Source organism: Ambystoma mexicanum, chromosome 8 (assembly GCF_040938575.1).
Source record: "Ambystoma mexicanum isolate Mex_15411 chromosome 8, UKY_AmexF1_1, whole genome shotgun sequence".
In the NCBI taxonomy this organism is placed as follows: domain Eukaryota; kingdom Metazoa; phylum Chordata; class Amphibia; order Caudata; family Ambystomatidae; genus Ambystoma; species Ambystoma mexicanum.
In genome coordinates, this window is record NC_090929.1 from 2452342 (window position 1) to 2469512 (window position 17171).

The following is a 17171-nucleotide window of genomic DNA, read 5'->3' on the forward strand; positions in this document are numbered from 1 at the left end:
CGGTCCGGTGCTGCAGGGATGGCATGCAGTGGTTGGGGCATCGGCCCGGATCAGCTGGGGGAGCTGTACGGTCCGACGCTGGCAGGGATGGGAAGCAGTGGTTGGGGCATCGTCCCGGATCAGCTGGGGGAGCTGTACGGTCCGGTGCTGCGGGGATGGCATGCAGTGGTTGGGGCATCGTCCCGGATCAGCTGGGGGAGCTGTACGGTCCGACGCTGGCAGGGATGGGAAGCAGTGGTTGGGGCATCGTCCCGGATCAGCTGGGGGAGCTGTACGGTCCGGTGCTGCGGGGATGGCATGCAGTGGTTGGGGCATCGTCCCGGATCAGCTGGGGGAGCTGTACGGTCCGACGCTGGCAGGGATGGGAAGCAGTGGTTGGGATGTGTGAATATCCTTTGGTGATCTGGATGGGTTCGGTGTATCTATAGGAAATGACCGAGATCTGACCCTTTCTTCTCTGCAGGGTGAAACCGGACTGGAAGGGGACAGTGGGCCTATAGGACCTGATGGATTAAAGGTACACAGCACTGAGATACTTTCTTATGCATTAGTTATGAGGTAAGGAATATGCGGGAGAGGGGTGTCCAGACCTATGCAATGTTGCTGTTGTTTCTGTTCAGGTCTGAGCCCCAGAATGGGGACGCTGTTTCCTAAACCGTTCAGAAGGCCCTGCTACTTCCTTATCAGTGTGGATGTGTCCCTGAGCTCCTGTGGGGTTGTGCATTCCGAGAGGTTCCTTTATGCCCTCTGGAACTCTGCCCCATTCTTTCTGACTTCTCTTTAGCAGGGAGTCCACTCCTCCACCCCTTCATAGAATGAGGTTCCCTTATGCCCTCTGGAACTCTGTCCCACTCTTCTGACTTCTCTTTAGCAGGGTGTCCACTCCTCCACTCCTTCATAGGATGAGGTTCCCTTATGCCCTCTGGAACTCTGCCCCATTCTTCTGACTTCTCTTTAGCAGGGTGTCCACTCGTCACCCCTTCATAGGAGGAGGTTCCCTTATGCCCTCTGGAACTCTGCCCCACTCTTCTGACTTCTCTTTAGCAGGGAGTCCACTCCCCAATCCTTCATAGGATGAGGTTCCCTTATGCCCTCTGGAATACTGCCCCATTCTTCTGACTTCTCTTTAGCAGGGTGTCCACTCGTCACCCCTTCATAGGAGGAGGTTCCCTTATGCCCTCTGGAACTCTGCCCCACTCTTCTGACTTCTCTTTAGCAGGGAGTCCACTCCCCAATCCTTCATAGGATGAGGTTCCCTTATGCCCTCTGGAACTCTGTCCCACTCTTCTGACTTCTCTTTAGCAGGGAGTCCACTCCCCAATCCTTCATAGGATGAGGTTCCCTTATGCCCTCTGGAACTCTGCCCCATTCTTCTGACTTCTCTTTGTTTGTTTGTTTGTTTGTTTTAATCACTTGTAATGCGCACCAGACCCAAAGGTAGCCGGGCGCAGCAGTACAGAAAATGCGAAGCTTAAGTTACAGGGTAAGGTCAATAGTTGCATACTATATACAAAATGCAAAATACAATATATCACAGATAGGAGGCAATTACAATCTGCACACAAAGTACATGCAAAAAGTATACAAAGACAATATATGTACAGGCACTAGATGGACGTTAGCTCATCGGCTGGGTGGGCAGAGTGAGGCGGTCCATAAGATCAAGGGAGAACAGGATAGTGATGTGTATGTGCTAGGGTCGAGTGAAGATAAGAGTGCACCAATGGGCTAATCATTGGCCGACCTTAGCAGGTTGATGTAGTTGGTTCTGAATTTCGGAAAGGGCTGCTCCTCCCGTAGAGGGTTTGGCAGAGAGTTCCATAATTGGGCCGCTTGAACCTGGAAGCTGCTGCCCCCAGCCTTGGATAGCCTGAATCTTGGAACTATGAGGCTATTGGCATTTGAGGTCCTGGCAGGGCGCGTGTGGTTTCTTTTTGTGAATTTGTAACAGAGATAGCTTGGTGCGGCATTGTTCTGGGCTTTGTGAACCAGGGACGCTACTTTTAAGTGGATTTTGTTTTGGGTGGACAACCAGTTGTTTTAACGCCTGATCTTTGAAACATGCGATCTTTTAGACACACCGAGGGTGGCTCGTAAGGCATTGTTTTGTAGAATTTGAATACAGTGGGTGATGGATTTATTTGCTCCAATGTAGAGGGCATTAAAATAGTCGAGCCTCGAGAGGATTAGTGCTCTCGCTAGGATAAGGCAGTTGTTGTCAGAGAGAAAGTGCTTGCCTGCTCTAATGAGCTTGTAGGTGTAGGCGGTGGCCTAAGCCAATGACTTCACCTGCTTGTCCAACGAGAGGGTGGCATCCAAATAGAAGCCAAGTGTCTTCACGTCTTTAGATACCTTGATGATATTCCCATCAATTTCAAATGAGGTATAGTCCTGGCTAAGTTTTTTAATGTTAGAATGTTTCCCTAGGATGATCAACTCTGTTTTATCATTGTTCAGGCATAGGCCGTGGGTTGCCATCCATGCCTGGACGATGATATACACCCTATTCACCAAGGCCAAATCCTTATTGTAATCCCCGGAAAGTGGGAGGAGGATCTGGGTATCATCTGCATAGTTAGTGTAGGTGATACCGAGATGGTCCAGATCATCAAAAAGGGGCTTAGTGAATATGTTGTAGAGAGTCGGGGAGACACACGATCCCTGAGGAACTCCACACCGGATGGGGATTGGGTCCGCCGCTGCCGATGTGGAGAACACCCTCATGGTCCTGTCGCTAAGGAAGGATTCAATCCAAGTTATGGCCTCTCTGGGGAAATGTGCGGCAGAGTCTAAGTGGCTAAAAAGTACCCCATGGTCCACAAGGTCGAATGCCGCTGAGAGGTCCAGCAGCAAGAAGAGAGCCATTTTTCCTTTATCTCTTAGTTCATCTATTTGTGCCTTTAGGTCAATGAGGGTAGTCTCTGTGCCGTGTTGGGGACGGAATCCTGATTGGCGCTCTCCTAAAAGTTTATGTAATTCCAGAAAGCCTTGGATTTGATTATAGGCAATCTTATCCAAGATTTTAAGCAGGAAGGAGACTGTCGTAATGGGACGGTAGTTCGTGGGTATAAGAGGGTCTAAAGTTTGCTTTTTGAGCAGTGGTAGTACCCAGGATTGTATTAGATTGGTGGGCACTGTACCGGACGTGAATGAAGAGTTGACAAGTTTGGCAATAAACGGGGAGAGATCCCTAGCAGAATCTTTTATGAGCTGGGCAGGGCAGGAATCACCCTGGTAGTTTGACGGTTTAAGAGAGAGGATGACTTTCTCCTCCACAAGAGTAGATGTTTTGGAAAACATGAACCGTGTAGCTGGGTCCTGAACTTTAGGGGTAATGTCTATGATGGAGTTGTTGGTCTTAGATGGTTGCGTAAGGGAGGCTTTCTTTTTGGCTGTTTTCGTTTGGAGTAAGGAAATTCTTTTTGATAAGGCTTGCTGAATGTCAGAGCACCAAGTTTTATCTTTGGGTCATATATCCGGAATGTGGATGGGGGACTCTAGTTCCTTGAGGATGGTAAACAGTTCCCTCATGCTTGAATTGGCGTTGGAGATACGCTTATTGAAAGAGTTCTGTTTGGCCAAATGGATTTCTTTTTTATATTGGGAGGAGATTTCTGTAAGTTTTGTTTTGGGATCTACTGAGGGGGTAAGCCTCCATGCTGTTTCACAGCTCCTCTTAAGCAGTCACAGATCCTTTAGTTCGGGGGTAACCCATTTGTTTAGGTGAGATTTGGGTTTACTTTGTCTGAGTTTCAGAGGTGCGATGTTGTCAAGGGTGGTTAGCATAATTTTGTTATACTCATTGACTAATGTTTCTGGGTCTAAATGATCCTCTAATCCGTTGAGGGTAGGTAGAATGGCTGGGATCACTTTATCTCTGGTGATGCTCTTTTTGTTTCTTGTTAGGCAAGGCGGGGCCATGATGGGAGCTGGTGGTGGTGGTCTGGAGGTGGATAATTCAAATGACAGGAAGAAATGATCTGTCCAAGGTTGAGGGATAATGGCTTTGATGTTGGCAGTACAGTTGTAGTCCACTAGCCAATCGAGAATTCTTCCTTTGTTATGAGTGGGTTCTAAAGTTTTTTGCGTCATACCCAGATTGGAGAGGGAATTGGCAATGATAGTGGCATTTTTGTCTGAGGGGTCATTAAATCCCAAATTGAAGTCCCCTAGGACGTGTAATTGGGAGGAAGTTTTAAGGTTGTTGGAGAGTAGGTTTTGGAGATCCTCCTCGAATGTCCCAAGGGGACCAGGTGGTCTGCAGATGAGGTGGATAGTCAAAGTTTGGGAGCTTGCTAGTGGAAGTTTAATGGTAAGCGATTCATATGAGTCGGATGCTATTGTAGGTGAGATTCTCATACCTAAACTGGACATAGCGATGATGGCTATACCGCCACTGCGCATGTTAGTTCTATCTTGCCTGAGTATGGTAAAGTCTTCTGCGATGGCTTAGGAAAGTAGGGGTCCTGCTGCGTCGTGCAGCCAAGATTCTGTTGTAGCGATAAAGTCCAAGTTATCGAGCACTATCAAATCGCAGATGTCAGTAGCATGTGCTGTCAGGGATCTGGCATTTATTAATCCCCCTATGAGGGGGGGTGCTATCGGGTTTGAGGCGGTTCAATTTTGGTATGGGTAGGAGGAAGTCTCATGTTAATGAGATGGGCAGTATTAGCCTTGGGTGATTGATCTATTGTTAGTAGGAGGTAGGGTTCTAGTCAGAGGCTCATGGAGTTTTGAGAGTCTAGCTCTAAGCCTGGAATTTCTATAGTGTAGACTACATGGATTGCTGGGAAACTCAGTTGAGGGACTCAGATCTGGGTGCCCACTTTAGCAGGGTGTCCACTCCCCACCCCTTCATAGAATGAGGTTCCCTTATGCCCTCTGGAACTCTGTCCCATTCTTCTGACTTCTCTTGAGCAGGGTGTCCATTCCCCCACCCTTCATAGGATGAGGTTCCCTTATGCCCTCTGGAACGTTGCCCCATTCTTCTTACTTCTCTTTAGCAGGGAGTCCACTCCCCACCCCTTCATAGGAGGAGGTCTCCTTATGCCCCCTGGAACTCTCTCCCATTCTTCTGACTTATCTTTAACAGGGTGTCCACTTGCCCACCCCTTCATAGGATGAGGTTCCTTATGCCCTCTGGAACTCTGTCCCATTCTTCTGACTTCTCTTTAGGAGGGAGTCCACTCCTCCACCCCTTCATAGGATGAGGTTCCCTTATGCCCTCTGGAACTCTGTCCCATTCTTTCGACTTCTCTTTAGTAGGGTGTCCACTCACCACCCCTTCATAGGATGAGGTCCCATTATGCCCTCTGGAACTCTGTCCCATTCTTCTGACTTTTCTTTAGCAGGGTGTCCACTCCCCCACTCCTTCATAGGATGAGGTTCCCTTATGCCCTCTGGAACTCTGCCCCATTTGTTTGACTTCTCTTTAGCAGGGTGTCCACTCGCTCACCCCTTCATAGGATGAGGTTCCCTTATGCCCCCTGGAACTCTCTCCCATTCTTCTGACTTCTCTTTAGCAGGGTGTGCACTCCCCCACCCCTTCATAGGATGAGGTTCCTTATGCCCTCTGGAACTCTGTCCCATTCTTCTGACTTCTCTTTAGCAGGGTGTCCACTCCCCCGCCAATTCATAGGAGGCGCTTCTCCTCTTCTGACATTCGTTTATGTTGCTCTGTTCTCCTTAGAGGTCTTTATTTTCTCCTCACTGATGTGCTCAATGTATGTGTCCTCTATAGGTGCGGCATGATCTATCACTACAGATGTGCTTATATGCCTCTGTCTGCTCCTCTCCCCACACAGGTGTGTGTTTGCTCACTGCAGATAAGTCACTATACTTCCTACAGATGTGCTTTGGTTTCCGTTCCAGGCATGGCACTGTCCCTCTGCTGATATTCCTCCATTTATATCGTCTCTCTTGATGCATTAATATGTTATTACTTCTCCAGATATCGTCACGTTTCACCTAAAGATACACATTTTATTCAGTATCCTTTCCAGATATGCAGAAATTCTCCCTATGCGCTTATGTTTCCCTATCTGATCCAGATGTGTGGCGATTCTCCCTGTGCACTTCTTTTTCCCTGTCAGCTCCAGATGTGTGGAGATTCTCCCTGTCCACTTATTTTTCCCTATCCTCTCCAGATGTGTGGAGATTCTCCCTGTGCACTTCTGTTTCCCTGTCCTCTACATATATGTGGAGATTCTCCCTATGCACTTCAGTTTTCATATCCTCCCCACATTTTTGGAGATGCTCCCTATGCACTTCTATTTCCCTATCAAAAGTGTCAGAAGATTGTGGTGTGAGGGAGCAAAGGGTCCTGGGGCACAAGCCAAAAGACGAACATAGTGGCTCGGGGTGCCTGCGCAGGGTGCTGAAAAAGAATGCATGCATGGTATCACAGGTATGACACTAACACAAAAGGTACAATTTGAAAAACCTTCATTAAAGTTTCAAAGGGGTTGGAGAAACTCCTTATTTGCCCTATAGCTATGATGCGAGTAGTTTCAACCATCAAATCATAAACAAAACAGTCCTAGTTGTGTCCGTCAAATCAAAATGACCTATACTAACAAAATCCTAATGCCTGCCCTATATCTAGTGCAAAAAGTGTGAAAAAGGATATATGTTTGTAAAGGAAAGTCAGTGTTCAAAAGACTAAATTTGGCTCAGTCAGCTTTCCTCTCCACGTCGGACAGCACAGAGTAACGTGGCCCTTGTAGACAAGATGAAACACTCTGGCTCAGGCTCTTAACACAAAGGCAGTTAAAAACATTGATCGTGGCCTGCTTGGCCTTCCAAGTTAAAGTCTTGCTTTCCAATTTCCGCAAGCACAGTTTAACAAAAAGTTCACAGCAGTCCCCCTCTGTCGAGCTCAGAACTTTCCCAACAAAAAGTTCACAACACTTTCAGTGGTTCCCTTCCCCAAGCTTAACTTATGTCTTTACTTATTCTACTTCCCGTCTACCTCAGTCGGGCTCTGACTGTTTCTGATGTCAAAGACTTTCGAATGTGCATGGTTTTTTGTGACAGACCTCCTCAGGACCACTTTCACTTTCCAGATTTCAACTCACTTTCATATGCTATTTACCCAAGTGCTTTCTGGTATGGGTAGTTCACTGTTCATTCACTTTCTCTTTACCACCTTTTCACCTTTGACAGAGACTTTAGAGTGGACTTTTGCCGGATCACTCCGTTACCAAGTATGGCTGACTTTACAGCTAACGTTATTTCAAAGTTCTTTCAATTCAGGTCTGCCTTTCTTCGTGTCTCATCCACACGTGTGCATCCTTCAATTTTGCAATATGAATGTTGCCACTTCAATCTGTCTGCAGCACACACCGGTCTCTAACATTGCTCACCAACTCACCGGCTGTGTGCATTCCTTTCTTGTTTTTGCCATTTTAATTCACGAGTCAAAGTTAGTACCACAGGCTTGGCCTCACCTCCCTAACTCTGTCGTTCAGCTGGGAGGGTCGCTGGCACCCTTGGAACACAATGCAGCCTTCTTGTTTGGGATTCGGCCTTCTTCACATATCTTTCACAGTCGTTTGGCGTCAACGAGCCTCTGCAGGGAACTCCTGGGGTTCTTGACCCGTGGCTCTTGGCCAGGGTCGGATTGGCCCCTCGGCCTTTCGGCCCGTGGCTGGGTCAAAATCGTCCTTGGGGAGTGGGGGCCAGTTTCTGCCCATGCCTGGGCCGGTTTGAAAAACAAAAAAACAAAAGATTATTATTATTTTTTTTTTTTGCAAAACCATATTTTTCCATACTTTTCGTAGTGTAATTGGGAACAATGCTATTTGATGCCACTTCCTGTTTTGTCAAGGGGTGAAAGGTCGTGTTTCATCACTTCCCGGGATGTCACTTTGGGGTGGGGTCAAATGACATCACTTGATGTCATCAGAGGTCAAGGGTCGTGAGGCAAGGGGTGGGCCACTTTTTTGAGGTGAGGGGTGGGCCACTTTTTTTTGTGTGTCCGGGCCTATTTCTAGTCCCAGTCCGACCCTGCTCTTGGCTCTCGGTCCGTTGCTCTGCTCCAGTAGGTTTGCTTTCGCTGCAGAAGTTCTGCTCCTTCTCGTGCTCCACCTTGCTCAGAATGTGTCTCTATGTTCCACCTTGTATCTGTGTGAGGAGAGCTAATTGGTATCAGATGTAGGCACTTAGAGTCAAGTGCCTGACTTTGCATGACCCAATTAGCGGGACATGGCCAGTGTGATGTGTAAGAGTTAGCATTGTTACTCCCAGTCGCCCTCTTCCTCTGCCCAGTGTTTGTGTGGAAAAGGGGGAGAGGGGTTTGGGACATTGGGGAATCCTATGAAATAGGATAGGTATAGGTGTACGCAAAAGGGCGGAATACCGCTTCTCACCATAAGGTGTCTCGCCCCCCCTCCTGAAAGACCCCTCTCCCTGGTGATCCTCCCGCACTGCCCGAATATAGCCTCTGTTCCTCACCTCCCCAATGGCTGGTGCTGTGCACCCAGGTGCTAATGAGACGATATGCCACGAGTTGGCAGCCCACCCTTTGGGTGACAGCCCGCCGCCTATGTTAAGGGCCAGCACGAGTACCTATACAGGTGCTAATGGTTTTTTTAAAAAAAGGGATGTATTTTCTCTCTGTCATTGGGATGCCTCGCGGCATGCCCTTTATGCAGAGAAAATACTGCATCAACATGGCTGCCATGGAATTGGTGGCCAGACCGGTCGGGGAGCCGAAAGGAGCTGTGGTGGGGGGTCTCCGCCACCGCAATCAGGTAAGTGGGATGGGGTAGGGAGAGGGAAAAAAAAAGAAAAACAGGGTTGTTGTGGGGAAGGTGGCGGGCAGGGAAACCAGCCATCAGGTGGCTTGGAACGCGGGCTGACACTAGTAGTGTCAGCCTGTATTCCGAGCTCCCTGATGAGCTGCCGTCCCGGCCAGGAGGCCAATAGCTGGAATAAGTCTTCTGTCACAACATGCCAGTGTTTCACCTGTTTTGAACCCAATATTCTACTCTCATTTAATGGAATGTTTGACCAGCAAAGCTTTTCACTCCTTTGTCATTACAAGATGTTAACTTAATGTGGCCCTCATTCAAAGCCTTCTCTTCACTCTGGCCTATTACCGTGGGCTGAAAGTCGTTACCACCTGGTAACAGGCCTCAAAATGCAGAATTACTGCTCAAATATGTCCGTCCCTCTAACTTGAGCCCACACGTATGAATGCAGTGGCATCAGCTTTCATGGTGTAACCCCCACCCCCCGCGCCCGTTTGGGAGTTGCTAGGATTGCAAGTGAGTCACTTGAAGGTGGATATGTTTGCACTGCTTCCAGGCTCTGATTCAGACATGAGGGTCAGGAGTCCCATATAAGTGAATGGCAGCCGGTGTTCCTTGAGGGTTTCCCTGGCAGATCAGGGCATGATGTCATGGCCTCAGGATCAGCCTGGCAGATTAGGTAGAGTGCCACCCAGGGCTTTTCTAGAAGGTAGGTGGAGCAACACAGCCAGGGCAGTATCTTGATGCGTGGAAGAGTTTAGAGTCGGTACCCAGAGTGGAGTAGGGTCCTGAGGGTATTCTGGAGAGTGAGTGAAGCTCTGTTGTGTGGTTTTCCCAGAAGAATCCTGCAAATCCTATGACTGAAGCCCATGCCATGGACTGCTAATGGCATGGCTGTGACTGAATGGAGAGCAGCCCAAGAAAGAAGGGCAGGGCTTAGTCCTGCCTGAGCCTCGGGAGGGACTGTGAAGGATTGCCACCTGGCGAGGGTATAGGAGCCCTGGCTTTTTTGATTTTGATTAAATTAATATAATGATGCAGGTAATTCCATCTCTGAAAGGGAAATCTGCAGCTCAGCTTCCCCTTCCATGAGCTCCGTGCCTGTGCCCTGCTGCTCAGCTTCCCCTTCCATGAGCTCCGTGCCTGTGCCCTGCTTCTCAGCATCCCCTTCCAGCTTCCCCTTCCATGAGCTCCGTGCCTGTGCCCTGCTTCTCAGCTTCCCCTTCCATGAGCTCCGTGCCTGTGCCCTGCTGCTCAGCATCCCCTTCCATGAGCTCCGTGCCTGTGCCCTGCTGCTCAGCTTCCCCTTCCATGAGCTCCGTGCCTGTGCCCTGCTGCTCAGCTTCCCCTTCCATGAGCTCCGTGCCTGTGCCCTGCTTCTCAGCTTCCCCTTCCATGAGCTCCGTGCCTGTGCCCTGCTTCTCAGCTTCCCCTTCCATGAGCTCCGTGCCTGTGTCCTGCTTCTCAGCTTCCCCTTCCATGAGCTCCGTGCCTGTGCCCTGCTGCTCAGCTTCCCCTTCCATGAGCTCCGTGCCTGTGCCCTGCTTCTCAGCTTCCCCTTCCATGAGCTCCGTGCCTGTGCCCTGCAGCTCAGCTTCCCCTTCCATGAGCTCCGTGCCCTGCTGCTCAGCTTCCCCTTCCATGAGCTCCGTGCCTGTGCCCTGCTGCTCAGCTTCCCCTTCCATGAGCTCCGTGCCTGTGCCCTGCTTCTCAGCTTCCCCTTCCATGAGCTCCGTGCCTGTGCCCTGCTTCTCAGCTTCCCCTTCCATGAGCTCCGTGCCTGTGCCCTGCTGCTCAGCTTCCCCTTCCATGAGCTCCGTGCCTGTGCCCTGCTTCTCAGCTTCCCCTTCCTTGAGCTCCGTGCCTGTGCCCTGCTGCTCAGCTTCCCCTTCCATGAGCTCCGTGCCTGTGCCCTGCTGCTCAGCTTCCCCTTCCATGAGCTCCGTGCCTGTGCCCTGCTTCTCAGCTTCCCCTTCCATGAGCTCCGTGCCTGTGCCCTGCAGCTCAGCTTCCCCTTCCATGAGCTCCGTGCCTGTGCCCTGCTGCTCAGCTTCCCCTTCCATGAGCTCCGTGCCTGTGCCCTGCAGCTCAGCTTCCCATTCCATGAGCTCCGTGCCTGTGCCCTGCTGCTCAGCTTCCCCTTCCATTAACTCCGTGCCTGTGCCCTGCTGCTCAGCTTCCCCTTCCATGAGCTCCGTGCCTGTGCCCTGCTGCTCAGCTTCCCCTTCCATGAGCTCCGTGCCTGTGCCCTGCTTCTCAGCTTCCCCTTCCATGAGCTCCGTGCCTGTGCCCTGCTGCTCAGCTTCCCCTTCCATGAGCTCCGTGCCTGTGCCCTGCTGCTCAGCTTCCCCTTCCATGAGCTCCGTGCCTGTGCCCTGCTTCTCAGCTTCCCCTTCCATGAGCTCCGTGCCTGTGCCCTGCTGCTCAGCTTCCCCTTCCATGAGCTCCGTGCCTGTGCCCTGCTGCTCAGCTTCCCCTTCCATGAGCTCCGTGCCTGTGCCCTGCTGCTCAGCTTCCCCTTCCATGCGCTCCATGCCTGTGCCCTGCTGCTCAGCTTCCGCTTCCATGAGCTCCGTGCCTGTGTCTTGCAGCACCTGCTCTCCAGTGGCACAGTGCAGGCTCAGATGTCACAGGTGCCCGCTGGACAGCTGCAGTGACAGCTACGTCTCTGCAGTGTGGGGGCTCCCTTTATGATATGCACCCCTGTTCCAAAACGCTATAATTATGGGTCTACCTCCTGATGACAGAATAATCTTTACCTATAAGCCATACCGGAGTTAGGGTATGGTGGATGCTATTCACATGTGACAAGCTCAGCTGTAGAAGGTGATGTGTATTCGGGAAAGACGGGTTGAGCCTGACATGTGTAGAGCCAGAATGGTGCTGCCTCCTAGTGAGGGCAGGCAACACCCTCCGCCAGGCACAGCCACACAGCAGCCAGCTGCCCTGGGCCCAGACATCAAAGTTGCCCACCCATCCAAAGGGAGTAGCCTCACACCAGGGGGCTACATTTCTAAAGGCCTTTGATCCTAGTGAGAAGAAAAGGGGTGGGGTCAGAATAGTCCGGATCAATCTGTTCAGTGGCAGGCAGCCTCCACCATTTTGTTTCTCTCTCCCCTCCACTTCCTCTAGAGCAAAGCACTTTGGGTGTGATGTCAGAAGGGCAAAGGCCACTTCTTTCAAGAACAGTGATTGGACCGCTAAGGCAGGCTAGCTAGCTTAAGTCCATTCACCTGCAGGCTTTTGCCTTTAAAAGAATGGGTCTCCCACCTCTTCTTAGATTCCCTCTGGGACTACACCTGAGAAGAACTCACTGTACTTCAGTTGGGGAAGTCCTCCGCCTGAGGAGAAGAAGGACCCGTCCAAGGCAGAAGAAAGATCTGCTCTCTATCCACTCCCAGGGCACATTAGGAGTGAATCTTTGTTGTGGACCAGGTCCTACCACGATGCACCAGAATATCCTAAAGCTGGGAGAGCAGACCCTGCACGGAACCATCCTGTGCTTGAGTCCCTCTTCTAAGCTTGCCACAGTATCTCAAGTCAAGACAGAATGTGGTATTGCAATTGGACTCCCCATATCGTTCCCGGGTTGATGTAATGTCAGAGATAAGATGGTCCATTGTCCCCTGAGATTCTGAGTAATGTGGGTTAGGGGGAGCACGTTAGCATTAGTGATCTTCCTCATAGGTCCCAGTCATAAACCTTGCGTAACATTTTCCCTGGGTGTGGGGGGGGGGGGGGTATTCATTTAGTGGAGTCTGTGTTAATCTTTTTATTTTGTATGTGTGTGTGTGCCCAATTCGAAGCACTAGGCTACCAAATTAGCACGCAGGGTTGTAGAGGTTAGTTTACTGGTGGTAGAAAATATGGCTGAGGGGGCCCAGCACATACTCTGTCACCTGTGCTTAGAAGCAAGTAGCGTTATTCACAAAATTAAGAAGAGTTAAGCTAGCTCAGTGAGTTGAACGTTCGCCTTGGATGTCTATGTGTGGCCTACAGTCACAATTCGAATCCGGGCATGACCGACTCAGCATTTCATCCTTGAGATGCTGATAACCTGAGTACCATTAAATTAGGTGACAATAGCAACTTTCACAAGATGCAAACGTGAAGTGCTAGATGTAAAAACCTGAGATGAGCATTGCTACTTCTATCACTTTTATTAGTATTACTACTAACTCACAATGTTTGCTCACTGTGTTGGCAGGGGGAGAAAGGAGAACCTGGGCCAGATGGAGAAAAAGGAGAGCGCGGCAAGGAGGGGCTAAAAGGGAAGGATGGTCCGCCAGGATTTCCTGGAAGCACCGGCGTCCGAGTGAGTCTGAATTTTCCAGTTGTTGTCTTTCCTTCTGTTTGTTTGTTTGTTTTATTTGCTTGTATAGCTCACCAAGCCCAGGGTATCTAGGCACTTTTCTTGAGGTACATGTTACATAATAAATGCAGTAAAAGATACAAGGTACATTGATTTGTACATTGGCATATACAAGTTGTTAATATTTACAGGAAATAGACACAGTATTGGAAGTTTACAGAATGTACAATCGAGTTAGGTTCAAGATTAGAGCTCGTAGGACTACCCCAGGCTTACGATGGCCTAGAAATGGGAACTCTGGCTCTGGGCAAGGTCGAGTGGGAGGCAAGGGTCTGGAAATCCCGATAGGTCAGAGTGGTTATTTAGTTGGGTTGCGAACATAACCGGCATTTTGTTTTCCTCTGAAAACAGAGGAACACAGAGTCAGTTCTTAGAGCAAGTGGGAGTTTGTTCCAGGTCTTGGCTGCTAGCATAGGAAGCTGGAACCCCCTGCTTTGTTTAGTTTAAAGGTGGGAATGTTTAGACAGTGGGAGTAAGTGGAACTGGTAGGCATAGTGGATTCTCTCCTAGAACATTTATTCATCAGGTATTTTGGCGCTCAGTCATTGAGGCATTTGTGGGTGATCATGAGTGTTCGGTAGGTGATCCTGTCTTGGATCGGGAGCCAATTAGCATTTTGTCTGGTTTGTGTGATGTGATTACAACGCGGAATGTTGAGGGCAGCCCTGAGGGAATTGTTTTGCAATACTTGAAGTTTGTGAAGATTCTTTTGACTGGTGCCCAGGTAGAGAGTATTGCAGTAGTCCAATTTGGACATTATGAGGGCTCTGGCAAGGGTGGGACAGCTGTTGGAGTTCAGAAATGCTCGACAGGCATTTATCAGTTTACATGTATAAGCCATAGATGAGGCAGTAGCATTGATTTGTCTCTGGAGGTTTAAGGCAGAGTCTAGGTAGAAACCTAGTGTTTTTGCTACTTTGTCTACTTTGATGAGAGTACCACCAATAGGGAAAGAGGAGTACCTAGGGCCTAGTTTGCTGAGTCTTAGATTAGAGCCCATGAGGAGGATCTCAGTTTTGTCGTCGTGGAGAGAAAGGCCGTGGTTGGCCATCCATCCTTGTATTTTGCTATAGATTTCGTTGAGGAGGGTAGTGTCTACTTGGTAGTTGCCTGATAGAGTGATGAGTATCTACATACCGTCTGCATAGTTTGTTTATGATATGTCTAGCTCATCAAGATGGTCAAAAAGTAGTGTTGTGTATATGTTATAGAGGGAGGGTGATACACAAGATCCTTGAGGGACTCCGCAGGTGATGGGTGAGGGCAGGGTTGAAGTGATAGGGGAGAAGACCCTCATCGATCTGTCCACCGGAGTTGACCCAGGCTGCCACTTGTCTAGAAAATGAGGCAGCTGTGGTTAGATGATTAGTTAGGGTCTTACGGTCGACTAGGTCGAATGCTGCCGATAAGTCCAAAAGTAGGAGTAGTGCTGGTTTACCGTTGTCGCTAGCCTCATCCATTTGGATTTTCAGGTCCAAGAGGGCTGTTTCTGTCCCAAGTCTTGGTCTGAAGCCCGTTTGTCTGAGGCCCAGGAGGATGTTTGCTTCAAGGTGATTTTGGATTTGGATATATGCAGTCTTGTCCAAGATTTTTAGAAGAAAGGGCACCGTGGTGATTGGTCTGAAGTTGGTTGGGATATTCAGTCAAGATTTGTCTTTTTGATGAGTAGCATGACCCAAGCATCTTTGAGATTTTTTGGGATGATGCACGAGGCAAAGGAAGCGTTTTTAAAGATGGTAATAAATGGTGCAAATTCTTTTGCACCTTTTTTTATGATGTAGACTGGGCATATATTGCCTTGGCACCTGGAGGGTTCTAGGCTTCTGATGATAAATTCAACCTCTAGTGGGGTGATAGGCGTAAATTTAAAGATTGTATTTATGGTGATGGGTGTGGCGGATTGGGAGCTTGGCTTAGAATGCGAAGAAATGGGGCTTCTCGTTTTGGCAGGAATCTACAGGCTGGCTCTTTTTGCTTCAGTTTTGGTTTGGAGTAGTGTCATTTTATTGAGAAGAGCCTTTTGGATATTAGTACCTGAGGGCATCTTTTTCGCAAGAGTCAGATGGTGTAATGGGAGATTCTTTGTATTAATTTTTATTTTGTTTATTAAAATGTTTTGGTTTACAAATCAAACCTTTCATCTTATTATCTTATCATACATTTCTCATTCTACTTGGATTCTTTTTCACACAAGTCTTTCATCTTTGGCTTTCTCCAATTCTATTTTCCATTGTTTGTCCTTTAGCTCGTTCATCGATTTCCTCACCCAGAGTGTCTTTCTGCATTATGTTGTTCCAAAAAGATACCAAGGCGAATATTGTTTTTGTCATTTCCTGCTATCATTGAGTTCCATCGGTCATCGGGTGAGAGAGGGGTTTGGTTGTTCAGAACCCATCCTCTAGATAGGTTTCTTTTTTCTGTCAGTGCAGGGCAGATCATAATGATGTGATGTAGTCTTTCTATTATCTCTCTGTCTTTACAAAATCGGCAGTACTTTCGAGTTCCAGGGATTTGTTTTCTTGCTGCCATTATTTTGCGTGTCGGTAAAATGTTTAATCGTAGCCTCAGAAAGGTATCTCTGATCTTGGGAGATGGAAAGATCTTCAAGAACATTGGTAGTTTGTTAATAGGCCTAACATCTAGTTTGCATGATATATCGTGACAATATCCGGCTTTGATTTTATTCATTTGTATCCAATTATTTTCTTTAACTCTCGTTTTCACTTTTTGTGGTCTATTCAGTAGCATGTCTGGGGAGATGTCTTGCGCTTCTATTTTTGCTTCAACCGATCTTTTCAACATGTTGAGGGCTTGTTCATTACTTCCGTATTTGTTATCTCTCAGGATTTCGCGTGGAGAAGAGTATGTTTCGCTCATGATTTTCCAATATAAATTGAGTTGTTTCCACTCCACTATGGACACCAGGGAGTGGAGGTCAAGTTCTGCTCGAATGCGAGGCATAGGTAGAGATGTAGGTAGGTTTAAAGCCTTCCTCCAAAAACTTCCCTCCAGTTGTGTCCGTATGTTATTATCGATGTTTATAATCGCCTCGGCTCCATATGTCAGGATTGCCGTGACTTTTTGTTTGTAGAATGTTACTACCGGGGTCATGGAGAATTTTCCATATTTGCGATGGAGTATCTTGGCTTGACGTGCTAGTGATAATGTTTTAGCTTTAAGTTGTTGAGACCATTCTTTATCAGTTGGTGATTGCGAGATCCATACCCCTAAATATTTAATCCTCTTCACTTGCTCCAATTTTTCCTTTCCGATGTAGTATATGTCAGATGTTCCTTTCTTCTTGGTTTGGTTCGTTAGGGGCATGATTTTTGTTTTTTGGACATTTACTTCTAGCAAATGTTTCTCCATATATTCTTCTAATTTCTGGAGTGCAGTCTGCAGTCCTCACCATCTGCATACATGATGCATGATACTGTAGTGTTATTCATATTTGGTGGATTCATGAGCGGCGTGTAGATGTTTGCTTCTAGGTCGGCCATATATGGGTGGAAGAGGGTAGCTGCTAGCGGGCAGCCTTGTTTTAATCCATTCCAAGCCTTGATCTGATCCGTGAGTATTCCATCCTTGGATATTCTGATTCTTATGGTGGTATTTTCGTATAATAGTTTAATAGGTTCAATGATGTTACTCGGGCATGCCCATGTGTTTCGTTTTTTCCATAGGTTATTTCTGTTTACAGAATCAAATGCTAGTTTCGGGTCCACAAAAGCTGCATAGGTCTGTGTTTTAGTTCTTACAGCTTTGTGCTTGAGTAGATTCAATGGAAATAGGTTGATGTTGGTTCCTATTGTTTGTCTTGTGGCATATTTTTTTTCTTTTATAGTCCAAGTGTTCAGATTTCCTAGTAGGAGCTTCGAGAATATCTTCCCCAGGGGATCTAGTAGTGCCCGGGGATGGTAATCCTTCGGGTCCTTTGATGATCCAGGCTTGATTATAGGAATTATCGTTGCTTGACGCCATGTTGTTGGGGTCGTCTTGGTCTTCTGTATTAACTTGAATATGCTGTCGCATATTGAACCCCAGGG

At 48.2% G+C, this 17171-nt stretch overlaps 1 protein-coding gene across 2 annotated transcripts in view; it reads left to right on the forward strand.

The window, feature by feature from the left end:
* COL27A1 (collagen type XXVII alpha 1 chain) overlaps positions 1-17171 on the forward strand; it is a 1990256-nt gene that overhangs the window by 1308769 nt on the left and 664316 nt on the right. For both annotated transcript variants that reach the window (XM_069609095.1, XM_069609096.1), the window contains exons 36-37: positions 464-517; positions 12961-13068. In XM_069609095.1, coding sequence (XP_069465196.1) covers positions 464-517; positions 12961-13068 — 162 coding nt within the window. The remainder of the gene's footprint in view (positions 1-463; positions 518-12960; positions 13069-17171) is intronic.